A 12,309-nucleotide genomic window follows, 5' to 3' on the forward strand; every position below is an offset into this window, starting at 1 on the left:
CTGTAGTTCCAGCTACTCAGGAGGCTGAGGTGGGAGAATCACTTGAGCCTGGGGGGATGGAGGCTGCAGTGAGCCAAGATCACACCACTGCACTCCAGCCTGGGTGACAGAGTGAAACCCTGTCTTAAAAAAAAAAAAAATTAGAAGAAAAATTATTTTTAAAAAATTAAAAAATATAATAAAAATAACATGGAGGAATTAATGGGTTGAAGGTTTTGATGTGAACCACCGGAGTAGAAACTATTATAGTAAAAGTACCTGAATAAAAAAATTGGAAGGATACAAGATTGTGGTCTGAGAAGAGAATACATGATTTTCAGAGAAGGTCTGAGATTATGGAAATGAAAAGTAGAGGCTAGTAGCTTGTCTATGTGAACATTACAGTTGTCTAAAATGCTGACAGGTTATAATGAAGAGCAGTACTATGAAAACAAGTGCTAAAGTATTCAAAGAAAGAAATAAAACAATCAATGTTGTTCTCAATGGTAAATGGTAATAATCACAAAAGAATAGAGCTTTTGGCCAGGCATGTTGGCTCATCCCTGTAATCCCAGCACTTTGGGAGGCTGAGGCAGGAGGATCTCTTGAGCCTGAGTTCAAGACTTAGGCAAGATGGCAAAAACCCATGTGTACAAAAAAAAATTTTTTTAATTAGCTGGGAGTGGTGGTGTGTACCTGCAGTCCCAGCTACTTAGGAGGCTGAGGCAGGAGAATCCCGTTAGCTCAAGAATTCAAGGTGGCAATGAGCTATGATTATGCCACTGCACTCCAGCCTGGGCAACAAAGCAATACTCCATCTCTTGGGGAAAAAAAAAAAAAAAAAAAGAATGGAGTCACCATCCATAGGGATTATGATTCTCACTTTACAGATGTGAAAATATGGATTCTGAAAAATTTAATAATTGATCCAAACCCATCCAACTACTAAATGGTAGAACTAAGACATAAATAAAGGTGCTTCCAACTCTAAGGCTCATTACATAGCTTTCCTAAAATAGAAATGCCCATGTTTTTGTTTTTCAGGAAGATTCAATTCAGAAGCCATATTCCTGAAATAAATACTTCAAATGTGGAAAAATACATACTAAGAGGATTCAGATTTTAAGATTACCCTAAAAAGCTTTCTAAAAAATAAAAATGGTTTAATAATCAAGACAGCAGCAGTTAATGAGTGACAGCCTTAATCAGATTAACATTTGCTATATTACAAAGACAAAGCAATTGAAATCAAGTTTTTTTCTTTAATCTATAGAATGACAAATGAAATCAAGTTTTTATGCTAACTACAATACATATAAAATGAATAAGTAGATTAAGAGTAACTTTTTTTAACTTAAAATTTTTTAAATTCATTTAACAAGGCAATTTAAATCTATGCTCCCCAATTGTTTAACAAAAACATTTCATAACTGAAAAGTAGTGGTAATAAAAAAAAATTTCAAAGAGTTAACATGGTAAAAGATTTACAATGTGCTTCGTGCCTCAAAGTACTTGCTCTTAAGATTACTAATTTATTCCTTTTAGTTTGTTTGTTCTTTGATTTTTTGTATTGAAACTGTGTAGGTTGTGAAGGCAGACACCCTTACTTGTTTCTGATCTTAGAAAGCGTTCAGCCTTTCACATTAAGTATATAAGATGTCGCATTTTTATGGATGCTCGTTACCATTTTGAAGTTTCCTTCTATTCCTAGTTTGTTGTTGTACGTTTTTATCATGAAAAGCTGCTGGATTTTGTCAAATGTTTTTTATGTGTACATTGAAATGATCATGTGATTTTGTCCTTTATTTTATTCAAATAATGTATTATGTTTATTGCTTTTTGTATATTCCATTTGTTAAATGACACATAGGCCAGGTGTGGTGGCTCATGCCTGTAATCCCAGCACTTTGGGAAGCCGAGGTGAAAGGGTTGCTTGGGCCCAGGAGTTCAATACCAGCCTGCGCAACATGGCAAGTCTGTCTTTGTTTAAATAATAATAATAATAAATGAAATAAAAATAATAGTGTATATCTTTTTTAACATATTGCTGGATTCAGTTTGGTAGTATTTTGTTGACAATTTTTGTGTCTATATTCATAGGGGATATTGGTCTGTAGCTTAATTTTGATATCTCTGTCTGGGTTGAATATTAGAGTAACTGACCTCACAGAATGAGTTGGGTAGTATTCTCCTCTATTTTTCAGAAGAGTTTTACAAAGTATTGGTGTTGTTCTCTAAATGTTTCATAGAATTGACCAGTGAAATTATCTGATGCTGGGATTTTCTATGTGGGCAGTTTTTTTATTACTAATTCTCTCTACTTATTATAGATATATTCCGATTTTCTATTTCTTCTTGAGATAGTTTTAGTAGATTGTGTCTTTCTTGGAATTTGTCCATTTTACCTGTCATCTAATTAGTTAGCATATAATTGTTCACAGCATTCCATTGTAACCCTTTTTATTTTTGAGATGGAATCTCACTCTGTCACCGAGGCTGGAGTGCAGTGGTATGATCTCAGCTCATTGCAACCTCCGCCTCCTGGGTTCAAGCGATTCTCCTGGCTCAGCCACCCAAGTAGCTGGGATTACAGGCACCCACCATTATGCCTGGCTAATTTTTGTATTCTTAGTAGAGATGGAGTTTTGCCATGTTGGCCAAGCTGGTCTTGTACTCCTGACCTCAGGTGATCCACCCACCTCAGCCTCCCAAAGTGCTGGGATTACAGGCATGAGCCACTGTGCCCAGTCAACCCTTTTTATTTCTGTATGGTTGGTGGTAATGTTCCCTCTTTTCTGATTTTAGAACTTGAGTCTTCTTTTTTTTCTTGATCAGTCTAGCTAAAGTTAGTCAATTTTTTGATCTTTTCAAAGAACCGCTTTTGGTTTCATTGATTTCCTCCACTGTTTTTCTGTTCTCTCTTTCATATATTTCTACTTTAAACTTTATTAACTTCTGTATTAAGCATGTCTTTTTACTTTCTATAGTTTTGATGTTTTGACATCAGGGTCCTTGCTGACACTGGAGGGACTGCCCCTGCCAGGATTAGCTTTTTCCTTAGAGATAGTAAACTCACCTTTGAGTACTCCTTTCATAGGCAAACCAATCAATCCAAAGCCAATACCCCAGCACCTCCTCTATGACACTGAGGGCCAATACTACACTGCCTTAATCACCTGGGCCAGGTACTAGACAACCAGGAACAGCCCCTCAACCCCAGAACCCCTGAAATTATCTGAACTAGCTAATCCTAAACCTGCTTACCCTGTCTTGTGTGCCTCTTCCCTCGAAAACCACAATCAAGGCTTTTGTCCACATTTCCCCAGCCACCCGCCTTTTAACTGACCCAGTGCTTCCCCATGTGGCCCCCTCTGGCATGGCATGCCCTCTTCTCTTGGGATCTGTGAGTATAACAAACTATCTTTTCAATGGCAATCATCTCCTGATCTATTGGCCTCACCATACAGGAATAATGATAAAATCTAAATTTTAAAATAGCTTCTTCCTTCTGTTTGCTTTGGGTTTAGTTTTCTTCCAGTTTCTTAAAGTAGAATGTTAGGTCATTTATTTAGTATCTCTTTTTTGTATAGCACTGCTTTAGTTGTATACCATAAGTTTTGGTATGCTGTTTTCTTTTTTATTAATCTCAAAGCATTTTCTAATTTCTCTTGTGATTTCATCTTTGACATTAATTATTTAGGAGTATATTGTTTAATTTCCACATATTTGTGAATGTACCAAATAACCTTCTGTTAATGATTTCTAATTTCATTATTCATTTATTCTTCATTTCAAGTGTAGATAAAAAATGTCACAGAATCCTAGGCTTGGACAAAATCTATAGAGAATATCCACCATTACTTCTAATGCCATCCTAGATGATATTGGAGATATATTTCAACAGACTTTGGAAGAGACAAATCAAACGATAAAGTTTATCCTAGGACTGGACAAAATCATTTACACATTGTATTTACACAGCATTTTACAGATTACAGAAAGTACTTTTACATCCACAACTGCATGTAAATAATTTTTTAAAAATATCTTGAATATTACTTGTAACACAAAATAGATAACAAATAAATTGGCAAAAACAAAATACCTGATAGGTGTTGTCAAAACTGTCATACATGAATCTGGTGATCAAAGATGTCTTTCCAACTGAAATGAAACGAAAAAAAGATTTGCTCAGTAAACACATTACATTGGGTTCTCAGAAAATTTTTCTACAGAGAACTGCAATTAAAGTCAATGGGAAATACCTGCAATGGTTCTACTAAGAATAATTAAAACCCATATGGCCCCAAGATTGTCAAAATGACTTTCTCCAAACACAGACAACCATCTCCCAATTTAAAAGCACAGGTAAACAGTATATAGTTGAAAGTTGAAAACATTCTGTTATTATAAACTGACATTCCTAATTCACAAAAGGCCAAGTAAGTGTTTACTTGGCCCTAACAAAAAGAATTAATGGAGGCTTAGGTCTACTTCATCTAGCAAATCAAAGTATAATCCCTGGGAGTAGAAAGGCAAAAGATACTCTTAGAAGGGGTATGAGGGCTACAAGAACTACACTGTTTTAAGAGTGAGAAAAACTGGCCAGGTGCGGTGGTTCACGCCTGTAATCCCAGCACCTTGGGAGGCCAACGTGGGTGGATCACGAGGTCAAGAGATCGAGACCATCCTAGCCAACATGGTGAAATCCCATCTCTACTAAAAATACAAAACTTAGCTGGGTAAGGTGGTGCACGCCTGTAGTCCCAGCTACTCGGAAGGCTGAGGCAGGAGAATAACTTGAACCTAGGAGATGGAAGTTGCAGTGAGCCGAGATCACGCCACTGCACTCCGGCCTGGCAACACAACAGAGTGAGACTCCGTCTCAAAAAAAAAAAAAAAAAAAAAAAAGTGAGAAAAACTGACAAGAAAAGCTGTTTTAAAATTCACTTCAAAACCAGATAGAACTCTCTACTTCTCTAGCAGAGAATTCCCAAAGATCCATAACTTCACTTTGTATTGTGAGATACATACATATATACATATTTTCTTTTTTTTTAAGACAGAGTCTCACTCTGTTGCCAAGCTGGAGTACAGTGGCATGATCTCAGCTCACTGCAACCTCCGCCTCCCGGGTTCAACCGATTCTCCTGCCTCAGCCTCCCAAATAGCTGGGACTACAGGCGCACGCCACCACGCCAAGCTAATTTTTTTTTATTTTTAGTAGAGACGGGGTTTCACCATGGCCAGGATGGTCTTGATCTCTTCACCCTGTGATTCGCCCGCCTCGGCCTCCCAAAGTGCTGAGATTATAGGCGTGCACCACTGTGCTTGGCCTGTATTGATATTTTTAGGTTAATCCATATGAAAGTATCATGAGGTCAAAAGTAGTGGAATGCTGGCAATTTCTTTACCAATAAGCACATTCTCCAAGGGCAAAAACCATATCTGATTATTTTTCTATTTTGCCAGTGGCTTGGCACAGACTCAAAATACAAAATGAATGCAAAAAAAAAATTTATCAATTAGAAAGGAACTGGGTGAATCAACATCTCTAATACTCCCCAAAATGTACTTTTTGGGAGGATAAGAACCATACCTAAAAGCCCGGGTGCGGTGGCTCACGCTTGTAATCCCAGCACTTTGGGAGGCCGAGGCGGGCGGATCACGAGGTCAGGAGATTGAGACCATCCTGGCTAACACGGTGAAACCCCGTCTCTACTAAAAACATAAAAAATTAGCCAGGCATGGTAGCAGACACCTATAGTCCCAGCTACTTGGGAGGCTGAGGCAGGAGAATGGCGTGAACCTGGGAGGTGGAGCTTGCAGTGAGCTAAGATCACGCCACTGCACTCAAGCCCGGGTGACAGGGCGAGACTCCGTCTCAAAAAAAAAAAAAAAAAAAGAACCATACCTAGTCATTCATTATTGTGAATTAAGTAACTTGATTTCAAACCAATTTTTAGAGACCAGATCTGGCCTCTACGTCTCGCTCTTATATGCCATATGAAAACCTGAGGAAAAGATTAGGCCAAACAGCAAAGAGGCCCACAAAATTACCTACTCCAAAATATCTTATTTAGAAGAGCCTAAAATAACAGGCTGAAGAGAAGAGCTATAACTAGCTTCCCTAGACGCTAGGCAAAAGCAAACTCATCTTTGGGAAGAAGCCACCTTTTTTTTTCCTTTGAGACAGAGTCTCACTCTGTTGTTACCCAGGCTGGAGTGCAATAGTGCAATCATGGCTCACTGCAGCCTCTGCCTCTCAGGCTCAAACACTCCTCCCACCTCAGCCTCGCAAGTAGCTGGAACCACAGACATACGCCACCATGACCAGCTAATTTTTTGTATTTTGGTGGAGACAGAGTTTCACCACATTGCCCAGGCTGATCTCCAACCGCTGAGCTCCAGCGATCCACCTGCCTTGGCCTTCCAAAGTGTGGGGATTATGAGCATGAGCTACCACGCCCGGCCTGGAATATTCTTTACCCTAGGCTCCTGGGGTTCTAGGTGGCCAAGAGCATTGTCCAATATCAAAATAACTTTAAAATGAATTCAAAAACAAAGCATCAATGGAACCACTCCAGAAAAAAGAGTTCTTGTCCAGACCTTCTTGCTATACAACAAAAGATTGGCAGCTGGTGTTTATCTTTTCCCTTCAAGGCTTGGGGAGGAGGTTAGCAGCTTTATAGATAAGGCAGTCCTGATCATAAACTCAACTGCATTTGCACAAAAGAGTAGAATTAGCCTAGCCCTTCTTGCCTTAAATGCTGGTGCTTGTTTCGCTTCCTTACCAATAAATGTCCTTTGTGGCATTTTTTCCCCCAGAACAGGGTATATTTGTCTGCATTAAAGACCTGTTCAGGTCGGGCATGGTGGCTCACGCTTGTAATCTCAGCACTTAGGGAGACCGAGAAGGGTGGATCACTTGAGGTCAGGAGTTCGAGACTAGCCTGACCAACATGGTGAAACCCCGTCTCCATTAAAAATACAAAAATCAGGCTAGGCGCAGTGGCTCACGCCTGTAATCCCAGCACTTTGGGAGGCTGAGGCAGCCGGATCACGAGGTCAGGAGATTGGGACCATCCTGGCTAACATGGTGAAACCCCGTCTCTACTAAAAATACAAAAAATTCGCCAGGCGTGGTGGCGGGCACCTGTAGTCCCAGCTACTCGGGAGGCTGAGGCAGGAGAATGGCGTGAACCCAGGAGGCAGAGCTTGCAGTGAGTCGAGACTGTGCCACCGCACTCCAGACTGGGCGACAGAGCGAGACTCTGTCTCAAAAAATATATATAAATAAATAAATCAGCCAGGCGTGAGGGAGTACGCCTTGTAATCCCAGCTACTCGGGAGGCTCAGGCACCAGAATCGCTTGAATCTGGGAGGCAGAGATTGCAGTGAGCCGAGAGTGCACCACTGCACTCCAGTCTGGGTGACACAGTGAGACTCTGTCTCAAAGCAAACAAACAAACAGACCTGTTCAGGCAGCTATCCTTTCTCCTCAATGATTTTCTTTTCTTTCCCCCCGAGATGATGTCTTGCTCTGTCACCCAGGCTGGAGTGCAGTGACGCAATCTCGGCTCACTGCAACCTCCACCTCCTGGGTTCAAGCAATTCTCCTGTCTCAGCCTCCCAAGTATCTGAGATTACAGGCGTGCACCACCACGCCAGGCTAATTTTTTTATTTTTAGTAGAGACAGGGTTTCACCATGTTCGCCAGGCTGGTCTCAAACTCCTGACCTCGTGATCCGCCTGCCTCGGCCTCCCAAAGTGCTGGGATTACAGGCATGAGCGTCCACGTCTGGCCTCAATTATTTTCATGGCATCTAGAAACTTGTCTTGGTTGGCAGAAGCTGCTTCTGCTGTTACATTGATTTTTTGTTGTTGTTGTTTTAAGCCAAGTCTTTCAAAAATCATCAAGCCATCCCTTGCTGGAATTAATTCTCCAGCTTCAGATCCTTCACCTTCCTTTTAAGTTGTCATACACTGGTTTCACTTTTTCTCAAATCATATTACAGTCTATATTCTTATAGCAATTCTGCACCCATATAAAAGCTGTATTTTAGGCCAGGCGCGGTGGCTCACGGCTGTAATCCCAACACTTTGGGAGGCTGAGGCGGGCAGATCACCTGAGGTCAGGAGTTCGAGATCAGCCTGGCCAACATGGCAAAATCTCATTTCTACTAAAAACACAAGAATTAGCCAGGTGTGGTGATGTGCGCCTGTAATCCCAGCTACACAGGAGACTGAGGCAGGAGAATCGCTTGAACCCAGGAGGTGAAGGTTACAGTGAACCGAGATCATGCCACTGCACTCCAGCCTGGGCGACAGGGTGAGACACTATCTCAAAAAATAAAAATAAAAATAAATAAATAAATAAATAAATAAATAGAATGGACAAATTGTGGCATAGTCATAAAACGAAATATTACAATGGCAAAATATCCTAACATGTAAAACTGTATGAACAAATTTCAGACACTACATAGAGTGAAAGACGCCAGATACAAAAGAATATATACTCTGTAATTCTATTTATATGAAGTTCAAAACTGGTAGAATTAATGCTGATAGAAGTCAGAAAAGTTGTAAGGGGTTTCTAACTAAGAAAGGGAGCCAAGGAATCTTCTAAGTGCTGGTATTAATCATTACAAGGGTGAATAAAAAAGTAAAATTTCCAACAAGCCATATATTTAAGATTTGTCTACTTTATGCCCTTTACTGGATGTTATACTTTAAAATAAAATCTTTTTCTCAAAGAGTAAAACACTTTACTATATATGTATCATTCCCAATAAAAAGTGTATATATGTATGTAGCTATCAAGAACCCCTGATATACTGTGACAAGAAGGGCACTTCACCTTGTGAAGTGAGAAAATACCCAGTTAATAGCGGAGAAAAATTTACCCAGTTTATCAAGTTTTTGTTTTTGAGACAGAGTCTCGCTCTGTCGCCCAGGCTGGAGTGCAGTGACACGATATCCGCTCACTGCAACCTTCACCTCCTGGGGTCAAGCGATTCTCCTGCCTCAGCCTCCTGGGTAGCTGACATTACAGGCGCCCACCACCACGCCCAGCTAGTTTTTGTATTTTTAGTAGAGACAGAGTTTCACCATGTTGGCCAGGCTGGTCTCGAACTCCTGACCTCAGGTGATACACCTGCCTCAGCCCCCCAAAGAGCTGGGATTACAGGCTTGAGCCACCGTACCTGGCCAGTTTATCCAGTTTAATAGTGAGAAAAAAAACTGACAAACCCAAATTGGAGATAAGTCTACAGCAGCAGTCACCAATCTTTTTGGCACCAGGGACCAGTTTCATGGAAGACAATTTTTCTATGGGAGTGGGGGAGGAGGAACGGTTGATGGTTTCAGGATGAAACTGTTCTACCTCAGATCATCAGGCATTAGATTCTCATAAGGAGCATGCAACCTAGATCCCTCACATGCACAGTTCACTATAGGGTTCTCGCTCCTATGAGAATCTAATGCCCGCACTGATCTGACAGGAGGTGGAGCTCAGGCCCACTGCTTACCTCCTGCCGTGAGGCCTGGTTCCTAATAGGAGAAATCTAAAATCTAGGAGAGAAAAAACTAAAGGAGAGTGTCTCTCAGTAAAAGTAGGTAGGAACAAGACAACTACAAGTTGAGTATCTCTTAACCAAAATGCTCAGAACCATAAATATTTCAGATTTTAGAAAATTTGCATTATACTTGAGCATCCTTAATCCAAAAGCCTGAAATGAGAAATGTTCCAATGAGCATTTCCTTTGAAAGTCATGTCTAAATATAAAATTTTGATGCATGTATTTGTAAATCATCTCTTAAAAACTACATTTGCATTCACTATGCTGCCTCAATGCAATCTCCAGAAACAAAATAGAAATTCTAACACAATTTCAACATTTATAATAACATTCCTAAAATCACACCATCTGCACCATGCTGATTACACACACTTGCAATTCTGTGAAGGCCAGACACGACAATGATCTCAGTAGGATTCACATTCCATTTGACTGTATCAACAACCACTGGCAAACAACTTGGGTATAAATTCTAATTCAAATGATAGGGCTAAATCTTTGAAACGTTTGTAGCCGAGGGCAAATATAATAGCAAAATAATCCTACTCACTTATATTTCTTCCTTTTAATGAAAACATACTAAATGCCAGGGACTGAAAAATGCTGGGGATATAAAAACAATCAGAACATAGTACTTGCTAAGGTTAAGTCAGAGAGACAAAGTTACTGCAGTGTGATAAAAAGTACAAGAGCATGTTGTGAATGGGGGCAGTCTTCTATTATAAGGCTAGAAGGTAAAGAAAAACTTTCCAGAGAAAAATGACTTTAAACGTGAGGTCTGAAGGAGACTTTAGCTAGAAGAAAAAGAAGGTATCTCAGGCCTTTAACAAGTACCATGAGTATTAGAGAGCTAACTTAGGAAGCTTTATTTATTTTTCCAATCTTATTTGGAAAGAAATAAATTTAAATATGTAACTCTACTTATATACGAGATTACCTAAATTATTCAAGAATAAATCAGACAAGTAAATCTGCAATGAGCCATATGCAGGACATAATCTTGAAGTTACAGGCCCTCTAACAGGATTTTGCTGCTAATATCAAACCTATCCCAACCTCAAAAGTCTACTTGAGAGAATAAGCAATATTTGAGGAGGCGGTTTCTGGAATCCCAACCTTGCCTTAAAAAAAAAAAAAAAAAAAGAGAGAGAGACAGAGAGAGATAAATCACATACCATACAATTCACCTACTTTTTTTTTTTTTTTTTTTTTTTGGAAACAGAGTGCAGTGGCATGATCGTGGCTCACCATGGCCTCAATCTCCTGGGTTGAAATAATCCTCTGACCTTAGCCTCCAGAGTAGCAGACGATACAGGTGGAAAGTGCTGGGATTACAGATATGAGAAATTCACCCTTTTAAGGCCAGGTGCGGTGGCTCATGGCTGTAATCCCAGCACTTCGGGAGGCCAAGGCGGGCAGATGACTTGAGGTCAGGAGTTTGAGATCAGCCTGGCCAACATGGTGAAACTCCATCTCTACTAAAAATACAAAAATCAGCCAGGTGTGGTGGCAGAGACCCATAATCTCAGCTACTTGGGAGGCTAAGGCAGGGAAATCACTTGAACCCGGGAGGCAGAGGTTGCAGTGAGCCGAGATTGTGCCACTGCACTCCAGCCTGGGCAACAGAGAAAGACTCCATCTCCAGAAAAAAAAGAAAAAGAAATTCACCAGTGAAAGTAATTCTAGATGAAGGTATCTCCTAACTGAAAACAAGTACAGTTGGCCAGGCATGGTGTGGCTCACGCCTGTAATCCCAGCACTTTGTGGGAGGCCAAGGTGGGTAGATCACCTGAGGTCAGGAGTTTGGGACCAGCATGGCCAGCATGGTGAAATTCTGTCTGTACTAAAAATGCAAAAATTAGCCAGGCATTGTGGCTCATGCCTGTAATCCCAGCTACTCGGAGACTGAGGCAGGACAATCACTTAATCCTGGGAGGCAAAGGTTACAGTGAGCCAAGACTGTGACACTGCACTCCAACCTGTGCAACACAGTGAGACTTCGTCTCGAGAAAGAAAAAAAAAAAAACTAGCCAGGCGTGGTGGTACATACTGTTGTCCCAGACACTTGAGAGGCTAAGGTGGGAGGACTGCTTGAGCCCAGGAGGTCAAAGGTACAATGAACAGTGATCATGCCACTGCAGTCCAGCCTAGGTGACACAGCGAGACACTGTCTCAAAAAAAAAAAAAGAAGAAAGAAAGAAAACAAGTGCTGGGACACAAAGCAAGTCTCAACAAATTTCAAATGTTTTTAAATCATATACAACGTATTCTCTGCCCTCAGTGAAACCGAACAAGAAATTTATAACTAAAAGATATCCAGAAAATGTTGAAATGTTTGGAAATAACGTAATGTACTTCTAACCCAGAGGTTCAAGAAGAACTCACAATGGAAATTTAGGCTTGGTGTGTTGGCTTGTGTATGTAATCCCACCACTTTGGGAGGCTGAGGAGGATCGAGTGAATACAAGAGTTCGAGATCAGCCTGGGCAAATAAGCGAGACCCTCTCTCTACAAAAAATTTAAAATTTACTAGAGTGTGGTGGCATGCACCTGTAGTCCCCTACTTGGCAGGCCGAAGCAGAAGGATTGCTTGAACCTAGGAGTTTGAGGCTGCAGTGAGCTATGATGATGCCACTGCACTCCAGCCTGGGTGACAGAGCAAGAACCTGTTTCTAAAAATCATCATCATTTGAGCTAAATGATAAATCATTATAACATATGGCAAGCACTGCCCATAAGAGCCAAA

General features: G+C 40.6%; 1 protein-coding gene across 7 annotated transcripts in view; it reads right to left on the reverse strand.

Moving 5' to 3' along the window:
• Positions 1-12,309, reverse strand: part of RAB6A (RAB6A, member RAS oncogene family) — a 112,418-nt gene that overhangs the window by 51,236 nt on the left and 48,873 nt on the right. For all 7 annotated transcript variants that reach the window (XM_063672078.1, XM_063672074.1, XM_063672075.1 and 4 more), the window contains one exon: positions 4,085-4,143. In XM_063672078.1, the coding sequence (XP_063528148.1) occupies positions 4,085-4,114 (30 nt within the window). In that variant the 5' untranslated portion in view covers positions 4,115-4,143. The remainder of the gene's footprint in view (positions 1-4,084; positions 4,144-12,309) is intronic.

Source organism: Pongo pygmaeus, chromosome 9 (genome assembly GCF_028885625.2).
Source record: "Pongo pygmaeus isolate AG05252 chromosome 9, NHGRI_mPonPyg2-v2.0_pri, whole genome shotgun sequence".
Lineage (NCBI taxonomy): Eukaryota > Metazoa > Chordata > Mammalia > Primates > Hominidae > Pongo > Pongo pygmaeus.